Source organism: Neophocaena asiaeorientalis, unplaced genomic scaffold (assembly GCF_003031525.2).
Source record: "Neophocaena asiaeorientalis asiaeorientalis breed wild unplaced genomic scaffold, Neophocaena_asiaeorientalis_V1.1 scaffold134, whole genome shotgun sequence".
NCBI classification, from domain to species: Eukaryota; Metazoa; Chordata; class Mammalia; order Artiodactyla; family Phocoenidae; genus Neophocaena; species Neophocaena asiaeorientalis.
In genome coordinates, this window is record NW_020185339.1 from 24,008,998 (window position 1) to 24,027,760 (window position 18,763).

At 45.2% G+C, this 18,763-nt stretch overlaps 2 protein-coding genes across 2 annotated transcripts in view; both read left to right on the plus strand.

Moving 5' to 3' along the window:
* The first annotated feature begins 90 nt into the window (after window positions 1–90).
* On the plus strand, window positions 91–3,664 carry CNPY2 (canopy FGF signaling regulator 2). Its single transcript, XM_024737190.1, has 6 exons — window positions 91–610; window positions 1,216–1,328; window positions 1,475–1,590; window positions 2,429–2,632; window positions 2,793–2,889; window positions 3,500–3,664. Exons 2-6 carry the CDS (start codon window positions 1,241–1,243, stop codon window positions 3,541–3,543), a joined length of 549 nt encoding a protein of 182 aa, XP_024592958.1. The 5' UTR covers window positions 91–610; window positions 1,216–1,240; the 3' UTR covers window positions 3,544–3,664.
* A 5,213-nt stretch (window positions 3,665–8,877) lies between these two features.
* Window positions 8,878–18,763, plus strand: part of CS (citrate synthase) — a 27,276-nt gene continuing 17,390 nt past the window's right edge. Inside the window, exon 1 of the mRNA XM_024736614.1 lies at window positions 8,878–9,143. Within this exon, the coding sequence (XP_024592382.1) occupies window positions 9,102–9,143 (42 nt within the window). The 5' untranslated portion in view covers window positions 8,878–9,101. The remainder of the gene's footprint in view (window positions 9,144–18,763) is intronic.

Genomic DNA, 18,763 nt, shown 5'->3' on the forward strand with positions numbered 1-18,763 from the left:
CTACAGGTCCCAGGACATCTTAAAATCTGTAGCTACTAATAAAATCTGTGTGGTGCCGCAGTGCTTCCTGGGGGATGTAGTTTTCTGGGTATTGAAACCAGGGCTTCTCACTGGCTAGCAGCACACCTTTCTTTTTGAAGGTCCGAGCCCACCTAGATTGGCACGCGCGAGCCTGACCGCCTCGGTGCACCACGTCAGGTTCTGACTCTGCTTCAAGCCACTCCTATTCTTCGGCTGACCGCCCCCGGTGGTCACGTGGAGCTGCTCGCCACGCAAGTCTGGGTCCTGCGAGCCACCGGGGTCCTTGCCGCCTGGGAGCCGCTCCTACGCTGCCTGTTCGCGCGAGAGTTTGGAGGGGCGGGTTTGGGGTCGGTCTCTAGTGTGGGACTCGTACCGTAGCGCATCTGAGACCTACTTAGGCGTCCACTTAGGACTCGAGGAGCTGGCTCAGGCAGTCGCCGGGGCACCCCGTGTTTGGAAAGCGCAGGAGCGCTCTGGAGAAGCCTGGACAGCCCCGCTTTCCCGCAGCCAGGTGCTAGGGTCGGGAGCTAAAGTGAGAGTCCGGCTGTCTTCCAGCGCCTGGGCCACGGCGGCGGCCCTGGGAGCAGAGGTGGGACGGATGCGAGTGGCACTGAGGGTCGGGGTTGCACTGGATAGAAGGCAGTGGTGGGGTCTTTAGAAAGGGGGCTGGCCCGCACGGGGAATAGCTTATAGGCTGGAGGTGGGGATGCAGCAGTCTCGGTGCTGGGTCCAAATAGGCCCTAGTTATCGAGTGCTCCTCTCGTCAGCCAGCCACCTCGCCACCTCCTGGCCAGAATCAGCTACTCTCCTTGCCAGCAGCTCCTCTGTGCCTGTCGTCCTTGCTTAATCCTAGCCACCAACCCATGGCTGCCACATAGCCCTGTGAATCCTAGGCAGCGGACGCTTAAGTACCAACATCCAAGGCCTCACCTGTCGACGTAGTGTCTGGGGCTAAGCCCCACGTTCCGAGCTCAGCGCTCTCACCCACCGCCCCGGAGCGTCCGGAGCCTCGAGCGCCGGAACAGAGGAGCCCCTTTGTGTCCGGGCCATTTCCTGGAAAGTAGAGCCAGATCACACTGAGGCCTTTGTAGGCCTTGGGATGAAGGATTGGGCGGGGGTGGGGGTGGGGGGCGAGGTACAGGGGAGAATGGAGCTGGCTCCTCACACCTATGCTTTATTCCAATTCAAACCCAGGTGGAGCAACCCCATTGCGCTAAAGATGAAGGGCTGGGGTTTGCTGGCCCTGCTTCTGGGGGCCCTGCTGGGAGCTGTCTGGGCCCGGAGGAGCCAGGATCTACACTGTGGAGGTAAAGGCACAAAAGAAACGGGAGGAAGAGTGGGTAGGGAAGATAGAGCCTTGGAGGGCATGGGATCCAAGGCCTGGGAGAAGGATGAGTGGAAGTCCCTGGGTTGATTCCTTTCTCTCCCCACCCCCTGCCCCTCCTTGCACCAGCTTGCAGGGCTCTGGTGGATGAACTAGAGTGGGAAATTGCCCAGGTGGATCCCAAGAAGACCATTCAGATGGGCTCTTTCCGAATCAATCCAGATGGCAGCCAGTCAGTGGTGGAGGTAACTGACTGTTCCCCCAAATAAAATAGCTCACTCTAACTAATTAAGAAGGACCTTAGTTTAATAGGAATGTAGAAAACATTGACCCACGTAGGTATCTAAAAGATTGGGCTGTCTTATTTGGAAGAGGCTGGAGGCTTATACCCTATGCATTTGCTTCCTTGGCTCCAAACCCTAATACTTTATTTCTGTTGTAGAAGTCATTAGCAGACAGGGAACCTTGATCAGCCCCCTTCTCCACATCCTTAATCCACGTGACTTGTGTTTTCACTATGGCAGTATGGTATACAAACAAACATTCATTCGAAAAAAATAGGTCTTATCCTTACATTTAGGAAATTTATTTCAGGTGGAAACATAACACAGACAGAAAGCTGTACCCTGTGGGCATTTGGGAGATGTTAAGGTTATGATGCTTGTGAAATGCTTTAATAGTTGTTATCTTCAAAGCCCATACTGCCTCTCTAATGCTCTCCTCCTATTAAGGGCAGGTATTAGCCTCATTTTAATACAAAAAAGAAAATCATTACCTTACAGCCATAAGAATTAAAAGAATTCAAAGGAAGAGAACACATAGTTGACTAAGGTTAATCAAAGAGGTTGTTTACTTATAATTTGGAGCTAATGACACCTATTTTATTTTTTAGGCCTGTGTAATGAGGTAAATAAGATCACATATTTGAAAGGACTTTGGAACTACACAAATCATACTGTTTTTAAATTAGGGAAGGCTTTTTAGAATAGTTTGGTTGAGCTAGATTTGGAAGGAAAAGTAAGGATATAAATTACCAATGTACGAAGGTAGAAAAATGTGACCCAAGGCTGAGGACATTTCTAGGTGCCTTATGCTCGCTCAGAGGCCCACCTCACAGAGCTGCTAGAGGAGGTATGCGACCGGATGAAGGAGTATGGGGAACAGATTGACCCTTCTACCCACCGCAAGAACTACGTACGTGTAGTGGGCCGGAATGGAGAATCCAATGAACTGGACCAACAGGGGATCCGAATTGATTCAGACATCAGTGGCACCCTCAAGTTCGCGGTGAGCTATGGGAGTGGGTAGCCAGTTCTTGGAAACTAGGGGAATTATTGGAGAGCCCAAGTGGAAAGTTGGATTAATGTCCTTGTCCTCCTCTCTGGAGGTGGAGACCAGAGGCTTCCCTTGCTGTCTTCTCTCACTCCTTTCTCCCTTGGGTTGACAGTGTGAGAGCATTGTGGAGGAATACGAGGATGAACTCATTGAATTCTTTTCCCGAGAGGCTGACAATGTTAAAGACAAACTCTGTAGTAAGCGAACAGGTAAGCTATTCCCACTTTACCTCCTGTCCTCACATCCCTGTGGAACCCACATTCTCTAGTGTGTGTCCCACCCCTGCTCCTCCAACACCCCCCTAATACCCCCTCCTCCAACCTCTGATGTTAGCTCAAGAGTTGGCTTCCATTACTTAGGCTTAGGGACTTGGGTTGTTCCTCTCCATTCTTTTCCCGTTGGCTTTCAGAATTTGTGGCTCCCTCACCTGAGTGAGATACTGGTGAGAGGACGGTGGGAATGTTTTGTCATTTAAAAGCATATGCTCCGGGGACTTCCCTGGCGGTCCAGTGGTTAAGACTTCATCTTCCAGTGCAGGGGGTGCGGGTTCGATCCCTGGTCAGGGAGCGAAGATTCCCACATGCCTCAAGGCCAAAGAACCAAAACATGAACCAGAAACAATATTGTAACAAATTCAATAAAGACTTTAAAAAACTGGTCCACATCAAAAAATCTTGGAAAGAAAAAGCAAAAAAAGCATATGCTCTGAAAAGTGGTGGTCAGTGTATGTGTCAGTTTGTTTTGGGATATTTTCTTGATAGTGGCATATATCAGTATGAGAGTGGCATTTTCTTTGAAACTGTCATGTGCTATTTGCAGATCTATGTGACCATGCCCTGCACATATCGCATGATGAGCTATGAACCACTGGAGCGGCCCAGACTGACAAGCTTGATGGATCACCCCCAGGAGGGGAGAGGGTGGCAATGCCTTTTATATTATGTTTTTACTGAAATGAACTGAAAAAATATGAAACCAAAAGTATGAACCGTGTTGTCTTTTCATGCCCAGAATTGGCCCTTAAATTAGGCTTGAAAATAGGAGATTCCAGACAGGAAAGAAAAGGGAAGGGAAGGAAGAGCTTTGGGAATGGTATAGCGCTAAAGTAGGAGGAGCCTGAAGCTTTCATTCTTTTGTTATCTGAGATTCCTGCTGGACTCACAAACTAGATAAGCATTTATTCCGTGCTTATTCAATATGATGTGTTTAGAGTCTAATTATAGTGAGAAGAGGAACCTCTATGAATAAGCTAGGGAACATGAATAAGTGTATGGTAGTATAGGATGCTAGAAATTACTTGTATTCATACTGATGAAACATAAAGTAAGATAGAGCTCAGTCCTGAAGGAAATGGATTTTTCTACCCTCCCTACCCTTCCAGATGGAGGGATCGGCAAGAGCATACAGGAAAGGGCAAATGGATGTGATCAGCTCAGCTGAAAAGTAAGGGCTTTATCAGATAGGGAGAAGTGAGGTAAGGAATGTTATTTAAGGAAAGGCCTTGTTTGCTGGTCTAAGCTTTGACCAGCTGGTCTAAGATTTGATGCCAAAGCAACAGTAAAGTATACCTTTATCATCTCTATCACTAGCCATTGTCAATGTGGACCATAAGTGTGTCCCCATTTTCTGTGTGTAGAGATTCTGTACTGGGGCATAGGGATGAAATATAAAGGATACCTTCTTTGAGGAGATTCTTAAACACCCTAATCCTGAGGTGTGGCTGTCTCAGGGTTTGGAATGGAACATTTGTCCCAGGAATGCCTCAGGGAGAGAACACCCATTATTCAGGTTTATTACATTTCAAAGACTTTCAGCACTTTAGAATCTAAAGGCCCTTGGAAGTCATCTAGTTCACCTTTGCAGATGAAGTAAGTGATTTTACAGATAAAGAAACCGGAGGCCCAGAGAAACCACAGGTCCTCAAGTCCTGTATGTAGTGGCAAAACTGGATCTATAAGCTAATGTTCCCAAGTGTCAATCTGATCTAATATAGCTGTGAAGTAGCTTCTGTTTTACGTCTTTTTTTTCTCTTAATGCCTTACACTAAGCCTGGCACACGGAATGAATGTGTTCAACAAAGCTTTCTTGTACCACAAATCCCTATGAAATCTAACAATTAACTAGCTCAGAGCAAGCACCCTGATATTAGTTGACAACTAAATTCAGGGTCTAGTGCTAATCCCTTCTTCTCTTGTCAGTCATAAGAAATGCTGTATCCTGTCAAATCACTTTTCCAGACCAGCTGTTACTAAGCTTTACTTCTTCTGTGATGCACGTGAATGATGTTCACTTGCTTCTTCCCCTGTGAGTATACCCAGGATTCTGTCTATTGCTGCTTGGTGTCTGTAAGTTCTTACTCTTCCACCAGAAAGCTTATCAGAAATGTAAGTGAGAGTACTCTTACAGGGAACTTGAAGCTGTTGTAATTTACAAAAAAAGCAAGTTATTTGCAAGTTTTAATAAATAAAACAAATCTAATGTTAATCAGTAACAAGTTACTTGTGATGTTCCTCACTAGTTCGTCATCGGCTGGAGAACAGCCGTTAAGAATTCTCCAGCCTAAGAGTCTTTGCCATTGGGACACAGGCATGTGTCTTACATAGGGAAGAGTGGACATTATCATCCTTGACTTGATCCTCAGGAGGATATACTTTGCATATCTCTTAATTCTTATCACAGGTTAGCACAAGGAATCCATGAATTTATCTGAACCTTTCTGGAGGCTACTAAAATTATTCTAGCCTAGTATTTGGTAGAGCATATACTCAACCCTGCATATCTGTTTACACCTTAAATTTTAGATACCTTGTAAATGAGTTTATCAGAAAAATGTTAGCTTTTAAAGAAATATTCCCGAAGACAGTGTTTTTTGTATTTTGTTTGTTTGCCACACCACGAGGCTTATGGGATCTTAGTTCCCCAACCAACCCCGGGCCCTTGGCAGTGAAAGCGCAGAGTCCTAACCACTGGACCGCCAGGGAATTCCCAAAGACAGTGTTAAATGAGATCCAGGTGTGACTAGGAAAATGTATTATGTGAAAATCTAGTCCTTAAAGATAAGTTTTAGAGGATTTGTTTTTGCTGTGGAAAGGACTCCGAGCAAGAACAAGATTCCTTTAAATATAGGACAGAGATGAATAGCAAGGGGAAAAGAACTAGTATATGTTAAATACTCATATAACAAGCGCATACACACACTTATTTAATCTTTACAGCTCTAACAAATACTACATGTTACTCCCATTTGCAGAGGAAGAAACCAAGCTCAAAGAGGGGTGGGAGAGCCAAAACTTCAGCCCTAGCAATCATCTTATTCCTAGGCCGATGGAGTCTCCATGTAGTCCCTAGTGGCTCTGTAAAGTACTACTTCTTTTATTTGTTTGAAAACTACCTTCAAGTTTGAACACATGCCCTCTGAGTCTAATAATCTACAGTGAAAAAGCACTATATCCTCTTTTCAGCCATTTCCCCAGCCTGATTATTCCTTGTAAGAAGCCCATTCTATCCCCCTGGTCTTTTTAGGTGCTAAATGTTTGTCTCTCCTTACCTGTATTCTGGGAAGGTCGTCATTTATCATGTATTTCAGGTATCTTTTTTTTTTTTTTTTTGGCTGCACCCCACGGCTTGTGGGATCTTAGTTCCCAGATCAAGGATCAAACACATGCCCCCTGCATTGGAAGCGAGGAGTCCTAACCACTAGACCAGCAGGGAATTCCCTATAGTTCCTAAGCCACTCCGCGGCACGTGGGATCCTCCCAGACCGCGGCACGAACCCATGTCCCCTGCATGGGCAGGCGGACCCGCAACCACCGCGCCACCAGGGAAGCCCAGTTCCTTATCTTTTAAAATATCTTTTTTTTTTTTTTTTAAAATATCTTTAAATATAGCAACACACTGAGCTAATGTGCCCAAGAAACTGTTAACAATGACTCAAAGTCTCCTTCCTGAGTTGCAGCTGATAATTTACAGTCAGCACCATATAAACAATACAGCTTAGTAGTTAAAATACAGCTTCTGGAGTGAGGCCAACCTAGGTCTGAATTCTAGCAATGCCAATTACAAGCTATGGTCCTGAGTAGGATACTTTATCTAAACCTTGGTTTCCTCCTCTGTAAAGCTACTACCATTACCTACATCCCTTAGACTTGTGAGGATTAATTAAGGTAATGCATGTACCACATTTAGATAGTTTCTGGAAATAGGAAGTACTCAATAAATTTTAGCTGCTACCCATTAAAAAAAGGAGTTTGGTTTACTGATACGAGTTTAAGTTCCATCTGCATTCTCCCACTTATCCTTGGCCACCAGGGGGCACCATTGCCTCTGTCCATTTTAAAGAGGTCATTCCAAACGTCAAGATGACCTCGATGCTCAGCCTTCTCTCCCTTGTCCCCTCCAGTTCCCAGGCACTTAGTTGTATTTGGACCTAGAGTTCGCTTGGCTCCTTTATTCATGCTAATCCTTCTCGCTTAACTTTCTTCCCATCTCCCCAGGTCCCAACCATGTTCAGAGAAAGGCTCTAAGCCAGCTCCTGGGAGATACCATTTAGTCTCTTTGAGTCCTGGGCTTTCCCATTGGCCTTACAGCAGTGGATGTCAGGACTGAACAACTTCAAAATAAGTCCATAAAGTCCTCAGGACACTAGGCTCCAGGACACTGTGAGCATTATTGTTCCCCACCCTTCCTCCAATCACTAGAGCTCCAAAATAGGTTACCCTTATGGCCACTCCGTAATTATCCCTTTGGTAGCCTCACCCTGAGAATGCCTCCTGCCACTTGGGGCACTGGAGCTCAGTCCTCTGGCCTGCGGGCTAGTCTCTGTGGATAATTAACCAGAGAGAAGAAACCAGGTCAGACTATTCTAGGGTTAGGAGGAAATCCTCTGTGAGATGCTAAATTGGGAGCAAATATTGATCAGTGGAGCTTTGAAGTCACCGAGGAGATAGCTGAGGTCAGTGCTTCCCTGGGGCACTGCTTGGCTTCTCTTTATGAAGTTCTTTCCTAAGATCTACCCATCTGATCCCCAAGCCAGAGAAGCATTGGTTGGTAGGTGTAAAGCTGAGTATAAGGAAACCCCGGAAGAGAAAACGGCATGTTTCTTTCTCTTTTTTCCAAGTCCAAGCTATAAACTAGGTTCTTTATAAACAGGATCTATCTAAACCCGGCTTAGATGGTACTGAGACCTCTGAACTTTGTTACTTCTATGTGAGGAGATAAAAGGGCTGTCCACTTGGGCCTTGGGTCATTCCTCTCTGCCCTTGGGTCAATGACAATGATATCTTAGCAAGGTAGAAAGGTCCTAAGTTCTTGTCTACCCAAAAGAATGAGTCAAGAATGATGTAGAAGATCACTTCAGTGCCATGGTTCATTTAATGGTCTCTGGGGAGCAGAGGATAAGAGTGTATAGAATATAGCCAAGCAGGTATAAAGGTCCAGAGGCCCTATGGGAGTGACGGGAGTGATGTGACAAAAAGGGAGGTGATTTTGGATGAGGGGTTGGTCTGCAGCTCCTGATATTTTGGCTAGATGTGGGGTGGACTGTTTGTGTGGGGCTATGTGACTGGAGTGGCAGTGAGACTAATACCCAGGACGCAGAGGCTCTGGACTGCGCTGGAAAGCTTCATATTAAGGGGCCGTTTGTGAGACGGGTTTCCTGGCATTAGTCACAGAACTGACAGCTGGCAAAGACCACTGGATATTCAGGCTCCTGCCTTTGCTTTCCTTCTCCACATTCTGGGTCTGTTGGTATCTATAATACCATGGCTTACCTCAAATGATTTCCACCAAGTAGCTAACTCGGGCATCATAGCCTGTGTCCACATGATGTCACCTCTATGGCCATTAAGTCATTGACCAAAGGCGTTCAAGAAAGCACACCAAGGGATTAGGATCAGTTGTCGTGATAGTGTATTAAGGGGTTGGCTTCCGAGGACCTTCAAAGGTCGAAGTCCTTGGGGCTTTTTCTCTGATAGCCACCTCACAATTAACCTCAAAGGTGTTAAGGATAAGAGGAAAAGCCTAAGTAAGTTAACTGAGTTCTCAGGCACATACTTAACCACCTACACGCTTCCCCCGCCCATCCACCGTTAATTAGCTTACCCCGGACGGTCCAATCCTCCCAGCCACAACTGCTGTCAATGTCTTAGGACCCGCCCCTCCATGCACACTGGACCAATGGCTGAGCCCGGGGCGAATCCCTTGGGAGGGGGCGGGAGCGGGTTCCGGGTGGTAGGCGGAGCCTCACTGAGGACCCCGGGCTGGGCGCCGCCGCCGGCTCGTTTACCCTTTCCCTCGGCCGCCTCCTTTCAACCTTGTTCCCCTCGTCGGCGCGGCCTCTGGTGCAGCGGCGGCGGCGGCTCCCGTTCCTACCGCAGTTCTCTTCCCTCCGTCCCTCCCCGTCAGATCCCCGAGTTCGCCCACCATGGCTTTACTCACTGCGGCCGCCCGGCTCTTCGGAGCTAAGGTGAGCAACTAGGAGAGAGCGCGCCGTCCCAGGGTGGGGCTGAGGCGACTGCAGGCCCACTAGCGCCGGGGTCTCCCTCCCCTACCCAGGCGCACCCCAGCGCATCTTAAAGGGGCCTTGCGCTTGGCTGGCCGCCAGCCCTGCGTGGCGCTCACAGGGTCACGTGCTTCACTGGCCTCCCGGCCCCTGGGGGTGTTGAGCTCTGCACGCCCCGGCCTGCGTTCTTGGGCCGGTGGGAAGGCCGGACCCAGCTGTCACCCTGCCTGTCTGGGGTGGAAGAGGCGGGGATGCTTGGCCTTGGAAAAAGAAGGAGTGAAGAACACAGGTGTTGTGTTCCGTTGGAGTTAGGGAAAGAGCCTGTTTGGAGGAAGGGGCGGGGTAAGAGAAGTGGCAGGGGTGAGCAGGTGTGTTCACTCTACCCCTGGGCCAGAGCTGGAGCCTTGGCTAATTTCGGCTTCTGCTTTGTAGAGAGGGCCTTGTCAGTTTCTGAACTGCCTGCTTCCATTTCCATTTCTCCAACCCAGTTATTTAAGCCTTTAGTGACCAAGCATAGCAGTTCCTGCTAGAGGAATGCTACTCGGGTCCTCTTTGTCCTTGGGACTGTTGCACTTACTCTTTATATAGGAGGAGCTTGGGTGGGGTGGAGCGCTTGGGTGAAAGCTTCTGCATGATTATCACATATGATTGGAGAAAAAACCAGAAAGGTTTGTCCCCCAAACCGCAGGCTGGCAAGTGAAGATATTGGGCAGGAAATAGTAATTCCAAGGTTACATGACCGGTCCTACTACTTGCTCACTCAGGTTTTGCTGTTGCTCTTAAGTCTGCTCTACCCAGGAAAGATTCCTCTTATTCTTTGGGGCCCCTTACTTGACTTTTGTTGCCGTTGGAATCAGGAATATTGTTGCAGGTAATGGTGCTTTCAGTTTCATATTGCCAAAATTACTTTTGTCTCTGGGCAACTTGGCTCTTTAAACAGAAACTGGTGTGCTGAGGGAGTCCCAGCCTTCTAATCCAAGCAGGGACAGTCCCACAAGTGACCTTGACTCCTGCAAAGAACTTATACTTTCTCTTCTGCAGACAGATTAAAGTTGCCAGCACCTGAGGGGTGGAAGGGAAACCTTAGAATTGTTTTGGCTTACTGTGTTATCTTGCATGGTTGGTGATAAGGTGAAGCACGTAGGATTTACAGGTTCTTCCAGGTACTCAGCAGCAAGGTGGAGGCTGATCATTTGGGAGATACTTGTCTTACCTGACTGTAGTTTCTTCCGCTGCCAGGGACCAGGGTAAGGAAGCCTCTTGGGAAATGAAGCAAGTTCTAGATAGTGTTTTGGCAGAATAGGGGACACTATAATTAGCTCATTCCAGAGCTGCTAACCCAGACCAGATAATCTAACCCTACAGTTTGAAAAAGCCTTTAGAATTTACGTTCGAATTTATTTTGCCTCTTAAACCTCTGAGGAAACTCAGAAAGCTTTTGGGTTGGGCTTCCCTGGTGGCGCAGTGGTTGAGAGTCCGCCTGCCGATGTAGGGGACACGGGTTCGTGCCCCGGTCCGGGAAGATCCCATATGCCGCGGAGCGGCTGCGCCCGTGAGCCATGGCCACAGAGCCTGCAGGCTCCGCAACGGGAGAGGCCACAATAGTGAGAGGCCCGCGTACCGCAAAAAAAAAAAAAAAAAAAGAAAGAAAAGAAAGCTTTTGGGTTGACAGGGCTACCTAACTGTAGTGATCATTACTGTTTTGTTTACTTTCCTGTTAGAGACGGATCTGAGGATCCCAAAAACCTGTATATTGGAAGCCATTAGAAGGCTTTCGACCCTTAAAACTAATAAAGCCTATCAGATTGAGGAGTAGAAACTTTCTGAGATCTAAGCAGTTAACAGCTAGGATACCAAGAAGCCTTTCGGTTTGTCAGCATTGCTAGCACCTGCCTGAGCTTTCCAGATTAGTCTGCAGTACTCAATTTTACTTTTGCTAGTAAGGTAGGCTTTAGAAGGCAAAAACAGTCTTCTGGCCTGCTACTGTGATTCTCAAGGTCAGGTGTAGTTCTCTTTTCTGAGAAATTCTTTTGACCTTGCTAAGAGACACAAATACTAGTCATTGTTCTGTTGTTCCACCCTTCCCACTGTCAGGTAATTTAATGAACACCTGAGTTGGAGAGACCACCTCTTTCAGAGCCTTGAGATTATTTTGACTTCTTGTTTACCTGAATGAATTTCTGCTAAGCAATGGCTTTAGTATTAGCTGTGGGCGCCTTAGCTTTGTGCTGTAAATACTGTCTTTTCATAGGTGATCTGGGTTGGGAATTAGAGTAGGGCCGCCAGTTAACTTTTGGATTCATGCCAAAGTGACTTAACCAGCCCTAGTTGCTTCTTGTGTCATTGAGAATTGCTCCTCCAAGCTAGGATGTTTGATAACTTTGCGTAAATCAATCCAGAAGTGTTTCTAGATTATTCCTAGACTTTCTCAAGACTCTTAATACCCGTGATTCCTCTACAGCAGACGCACACCACTGCACTTCTCTTCTGTAAATCCTGGTCTGAAATTGGGTTCTACAGAACTGAGTCAGTTTTGTCCTGTGAAATGTTAGTTAGGCTTAAAGCCCCAAACTTTTAAGGGCAAGCACTCAAATCTCTTTGCCTTCATTTTGATTATCATCCTACCCAAAGTAATGACAATTCCTTGACACTTACTAGATGGACCAAAGATGAAAAATGGAGAATAAATCCTCATCATGTGCTAATGGTGGTATGATTGCATTTGTTCTTCCTAGTGGTCTTTAGATTGGTAGCAGGTGAATGCATGGGTGTGGGGAGGCATTGAGGTGAGCCGTGGTGAAGTGGATAATCAGAGAAGGGAAGGCTGGCATTCCTAGTTCTTAGAGTCCAAGTGGGCAGAAGGCAGGAAACCAGACTTGGTGGATCTCCCTAAAGCCACAGAGTAATTCCTTCTGCCCTCTTTTCAGTGCCCTATGTGATAGAGTTGAATAGGATTTGAGTGAAATTAAAAACAGTAGTGAGGCAGCTTTAGCAATGGCTCTTAGGATCTGACTGTCTTTCAGTTCTCCCTCAACTTGCCTAAATTCCTATATTTCTTTTAACATGTTATCATTTTTTTAAATTAATTTTATTTATTTACTTTTGGCTGCATTGCGTCTTCGTTGCTGCACGTGGGCTTTCTCTAGTTGCAGCAGGAGGGGGCTACTCTTTGTTGTGGTGTGTGGGCTTCTCTTGTTGCAGAGCATGGCCTCTAGGTATGCGGGCTTCAGTAGTTGCAGCACATGGGCTCAGTACTTGTGGCACATGGGCTGAGTTGCTCCACAACATGTGGGATCTTCCTGGACCAGGGCTTGAACGTGTGTCTCCTGCATCGGCAGGCAGATTCTTAACCACTGCGCCCCAGGGAAGTCCTTAACATGTTATCATTTAAAAAGCTATACGGGCTTCCCTGGTGGCGCAGCGGTTGAGAGTCTGCCTGCTGATGCAGGGGACACAGGTTCGTGCCCCGGTCCGGGAAGAGCCCACATGCCACGGAGCGTCTGGGCCCGTGGGCCATGGCCACTGAGGCTGTGCGTCCAGAGCCTGTGCTCCGCAACAGGAGATGCCACAGCAGTGAGAAGCCCACGTACTGCAAAAAAAAAAAAAAAAAAAAAAAGCTCCATAAGTAAGTTCACAGTGGGCGTCATCACCTGAGGTGCTTCTTCACATTGCGCATTCATGAATCCTATCTTCAGATTCTGATTCAGCAAAGGTGGGATGGATCTGGGAACTTGTATTTTTTCAAGTATCTCATTTGACTGCTTGGTGATCCCCTCCAGTTGGGCCAACTGTGTTTAATGTATATATGAAGCTTTGAGTGTTTTTTGACTTTTTTTTTTTTTTTAGTGATTATTTTAAATGACTTCAGAAATAACTATTCTAAGAAATAGTCTGATTTAGACTATTTCTCTGGGTTTGTCTTCCAAGGCCTTTTTTTCAAATGCCTTAGGAAAAGTTTCTTGTAAATCCCTGAAACAAAGCATTGTAAGAACTAGTAGAAGTGAGGGAACAGTTTCTAGTTCCTGAAAAAGTTGTAGTGACAGGTCCTATATACTTTATTCAGTAGTGTATGCTTAGTGTGAACATAAGAAGATGTTCAGCACCTATTTGTTAAAGAACAGTAAGAATTTCTCTGAAAGGAAAATTAGGACTCGATTCTTTTCTGAGTCTGAATTGGTGTCCTTTCCCGTCTTCTTCACTGAATAATCAGCGAACCTTTAGCAAAGGGTCTGTTAGACAATGAGAGTTCGGCAGAATTATTAAGGAAACTCTTGTGAGTATGAAGGGCATCACAGTATGAAATCTGAAGATTGCTCAGGCTATTAAGTGGCCTGACCAAGTAGTGCAGGCAGACTTCCAATATCACCATTGTGAAACACAGAGGTTAAATGGCTTTAGTTCTCTGACCTGGTTCTGGGGAGAGAGGAGCCTTTGTCCCATGTGTGTTCTTTTTCACTTAATGCAAGTTGTTTCTTCTGCATTGGAAGCCTTTGTAGCACAAGATTTTTCCTACAGTTATTAGTGAATTATATTTGCTTCATCAACTAAGCCAGTTCTGGCTTGGCAAGCTCTGATCTTTTGTTGATGAAGGACAAGGCTCTAATAAAATCAGGAGCATCTCTCACAAGTTTTTTTAAACTTTTTAAATTGAGGTATAGTTGATTTACAATATTATATTAGTTTCAGGTATACAACATAGTGATTGAACATTTTTTAGATTATACTCCATTTATAGCTATTATAATGTATTGGCTATATTCCCTGTGCTGTACAACATATCCTTGTAGCCTATTAATTTTATACACAGTAGTTTGTAATCTCACAAGTTTGTTGGAGCTCCTGGATATGTGGCAGGATATGTTCTGAATGTGCCTAGGATAGGGAATCAAAGGAAATTTGGCTTTTCCCATGTAGAGTAAGGGTCCTAGATGTGGATCGATGATGATAATAGGCTAGGAGGAATAAGAGAAATAACCACATTATTGAGTAAGTGCTTATCCAAATGGTATTCTACTGTTCCCAGAATTTGGGGGAGAAGGGAGTAGTTTGTTTTTGTTTTTTTTGGCTGTGCTGGGTCTTCCTTGCAGCGCTTGGGCTTCTCTATGGGCTCCACAGTGCGTAGTCTCAGTAGTTGCAGTGCGCAGGCTTCTCTCTAGTTTGGCTCTCTAGTTGGGGTGCGCGGGCTCCAGAGCACACGGGCTCAGTAGTTGCAGCACACGGGTTTAGTTGCCCTGTGGCATGTGGGATCTTAGTTCCCCGACCAGGGATTGAACCCGCGTCCCCTGCTTTGGAAGGCAGATTCTTAACTACTGGACCACCAGGGAAGTCCCGAGAAGGGAGTAGTTTTAATTGATTTTTGTTAAGTGATTTCGCCAATACCCTATTCCAGAAATACCCTAAGTATTATAAGCACGTCTTTGGCAGAATTTCCTGCAGGTATTATTTGTCCTTTTCCTCCCTTGGCCCTTTAAGATAGAGGTTCCTTTAATTATATTTTTCCATCCTAGCATAGCACATTTGAGAGCTACAGCCCATTTCTATCAATAATAGCCAGCTCACTAAAAGAGTTATTGCAAGGGGTGGCAGCATATGAGGTTTGAAAATCCTTTTAGTGATTGCGATACCCCCATCCTGTAGAGAATCCTGGCTGTCAGACATTGTGAGCCAGGCCCTTATCTTCGGAAGTAGCTCTCTCCATTTCTCCCCATGAAGGAGGTGACCTATTGAGTGAGGTGACTCCCTGATTCACCTGACAGGTGCTGTTCCAGTAGGATAACTTTACACGTGGCATGCAACCAGAAGCCAAAAGCCCCGCTGCCACACCTCCAGAACTGGGGGAGGAGCTGGGAGGTGAAAGTTCAGGGATGACTCAGAGATTTGTAATCTGCCTGTTGCATCTGTGAGTATAGCTTAGATGTACTATACAAAGCCATTTAGCAGCTTTCCTTGGCAGCCAGTAGATGAAATGAGGTATGTAGCCTAGGGTATGACAGTCCTGTAACATCTCCTGTCTAGATTTGCTTGCTGGTGGGGATTATGGTTAGTTAAATTTGTTTCCTCTCCTTGAGACTCTTCTCTTGGTCAGGAGGCCCTTAGGAAATTGGGGCTTTATTTCCTGTTCTACAGCTAGAGGGAATTATCCATTCACCCCTTTCTCAGGCTTGACTGCCTCTTTCCTGGGATCCAACTCCACGAGAAAATTGTGACACGAGTTGGTAGGTAATAGGCCAACACATTTCTAAGGAACAAATATTTATTGATCTCAGCTATACAGAAGGCACTGTTCTAGATGCCTTCATGCAAATGATTTCATATAGTCTACTTGTCTACCCTGCAGTTGGCTTTGTTGTTACCAGTTTAGAGGTGTGAAAATTGAAACTAGAAGTTAGGTCATACAGCCATGGTAGCACAGCAGAATAGTGGCAGAACCTGGATTTAGGACTTGACCCTTGATAACACCATATCCCAGGCTCTTTATATTCTACCCTTCTGCTTCCTTGCTTAATGCTTTAAACCATGGATGTTTCTTAAACTTTATTGTTCATAGGAATCACTTAGTGAGTTTGTTAAACTGGAGATTTGGATTCAGTAGGTCTGGGGTGAGGCCCAAGATTCTGCATGTCTGACAAGCTCCAAGTAATGCTTGTATTGCAGGCTAGGCATTCATATTTTAAATAGCAAGGCTTTTGAGTACCTTTACATATATGTCCTTGTTGGAGCCTTAGAATCAGACTTTGAGCTAAGTAGCTTGAGTGTTATCCTAAATATGGAGAGGGAAAGGGAAACAGTAGTTAGTTGTTTGCTTTGGATGTCTCAGTTATTTAGTAATGGAGCTGGGACTAGAACCCAAATTTCCTTTCCTAATTCCAAGGCATGTGCTTTGTGCTCTGTCTTCTACATCATTAGATAAAGTTGTCCTAACTTGAATTTTTCCTATTGTAGCCTTTTGGGCGGTCATATCAATGAATTGCTGCTTTTAAAATCCTTCATATTTCTTTATAGTTTTTTCCCTAGGTTGCAGGGTGGCTAAAATATGACTAAATTTGACATTGAAGGGTGCTAGAAAGTGGCCATACTATTTAATTTTCTACATTTATTATATAACAAATACAGAGCACTTGCTGTGTGTCAGGCATGGTTTTAAGTAAATATTGACCTAATTAATTCTCATAGCAATGCTTTGAGGTAGGTACTATTACTGTTCCCATTTTACAAATATTTTCTCAGGTCCTTTCTCTCTCTCTCTCTCTCAAAACCCTCTCACCCTCTCACCCTCTCTCCTTCTCTCCTTCTCTCCTTCTCTCCTTCTCTCCTTCTCTCCTTCTCTCCTTCTCTCCTTCTCTCCATCTCTCCTTCTCCTTCTCCTTCTGGGACCCATATAATGCGAATGTTGGTGCGTTTAGTGTTGTCCCAGAGGTCTCTGAGACTGTCCCCATTTCTTTTCATTCTTTTTTCTTTATTCTGTTCTGCGGCAGTGATTTCCACCATTTTGTCTTCCAGCTTGCTTATCCGTTCTTCTGTCTCACTTATTCTGCTACTGATTCCTTCTAGTGCATTTTTTATTTCAGTTATTGTATTGTTTATTTGTTCTTTAGTTTTTCTAGGTCTTTGTTAAACATTTCTTGTATCTTCTTGATCTGTGCCTCTATTCTTTTTCCAAGATCTTGGATCATCTTTACTATCATTACTCTGAATTCTTTTTGGGTAGATTGTTCTCATTTTACAGATAAGGAAATTGAAGCACAGAAAGATTAAATGACTTGGCTAGGGTCACACAGCCAGAAATGTAGTAGGAACACAATATACTAGCTTTATTCTATAGCTACATAGCCATGCTCTCCATAAACTAGCATTGCTTTGCAAATTGGAGATCTGGCTAAGAAGTGTTGCTGATGGAGGTTAGGGACAGTTGAGATCAGCTCTCCTTAAATTACTTTTGAGGTGCCTCATTAAATGGCAAAGACACTCTCTACAAAGGAAATTAAGACTTTGCTGGTGGTGGAAGTGGGGTGATAGTTTAGTTGCAAGTTCCTCTTCCCCAACCATTCCTTTAAGGTAGCATTCATATAAAATGATCTGAGAATTGACTGTAACTAAGCAGCAGTCATGACCTATCTGACACCTTTAAATGATGTTTCATTCTTACAGCCTTGTTAGGTGACCTTCCACCCTTTTCTTTCCGATTTCTTTTTTTCTTTTTTTTTACCTTAAATGAAGTAAAAGGAGAGGGAAGCTCGTTGATTCTAGTAGTTCTCTCTCACAAAGGGAAAAAACTGTTTTTGTCTGGCTCTCATTCTGTCTGCTGAGCTTGGATAGATTTTTTTCTTTTGCCTAAGATTTAACTTTGAACTATTCTTCTTATAATCCTTCCTCTTGCCAATGAAGCAGCCAGCCATTACAGAAACTTCAGCATGGTTTAGAAGTGGAAAAATTATCATTATGGAGAGATTTCAACTTCTTTTTTCTCTATGATGGTATGTTTCCCTATAGCCTCTTTAAAAACAAAACAGAACCACAACAACCAACTACCCACAATTAAAAGGTCTGTTGAGTGCTGACGTGGTCTCTGGGAGATAGGGCCTCTATTATAGGGAATCTGTGGGACCATGGAGCATGGAATAGCTTAAACATGGTTAGCACTGTAGAACAATAGTTTGAACTTATTCACAGGTTTTCCCTTGTTCACTTTTTGGTGACTAGTAAGAAAAAGGAAAGTTCTTTTTTTTTTTTAAATTAATTTATTTGGCTGCCTTGGATCTTCGTTGCAGCACGCAGGATCTTCGTTGAGGCATGCGGGATCTTTAGTTGTGGCATGCAGACTCTTTTAGTTGCGGCATATGGGATCTAGTTCCCTGACCAGGGATTGAACCCAAGCCCCCTACATTGGGAGCGTGGAGTCTTAGCCACTGGACCACCAGGGAAGTCCCCAGGAACGTTATTTCTTGAGTGCTGCGTCTGGCTCCCACGCGCCCTGTGTAAGATGAACAGGCTAAAGGGCTGTTTGTGCTGCGTGCTTTCTGCCCAAATGGTCCTCAGTGAGCTAGAGGAGATGGTTTAGGAAGGTAATGAAAGGAGTTGCAGGCAGCCCTGGTTAACAAGTTGAGGTGTTCCCCCTTTGTTTTAGGGCCATATTCTCTTGTTTTCTGCTCTCTGAATTTAGCTTTGGATTGATTCTTTTTAAAATAACATTTTCTGAAGGGTCTCTTCCCTTTTCAGTTCTCCCTCCTGCCCCAACAGAAAGAGGGGTACTAACTTCTAAAAAGCCTCAGGCCCTACTAACTCTCACCTTAGGCATGTAGTGTTTTGAAATTTATACAGTAACACTAGTTCAAATGATTTTCAGCACGACCAGACAGCAATGCAATACAGTCGGCTCTTTGTGGGTTCTGCATCTGCGGGTTCTGCATCCACAGGTTCTGCGTCTGTGGGTACAACCAACTGTAGATCAAAAATATTAAAAAAAAAAAAAATTCCAGAGAGGTTTCCCTGGTGGCGCAGTGGTTAAGAATCCACCTGCCAAAAAAAAAAAAAAAAAAAAAAAAAAAACCCCCCCCCCAAACCAGGGGACAGGGGTTTGAACCCTG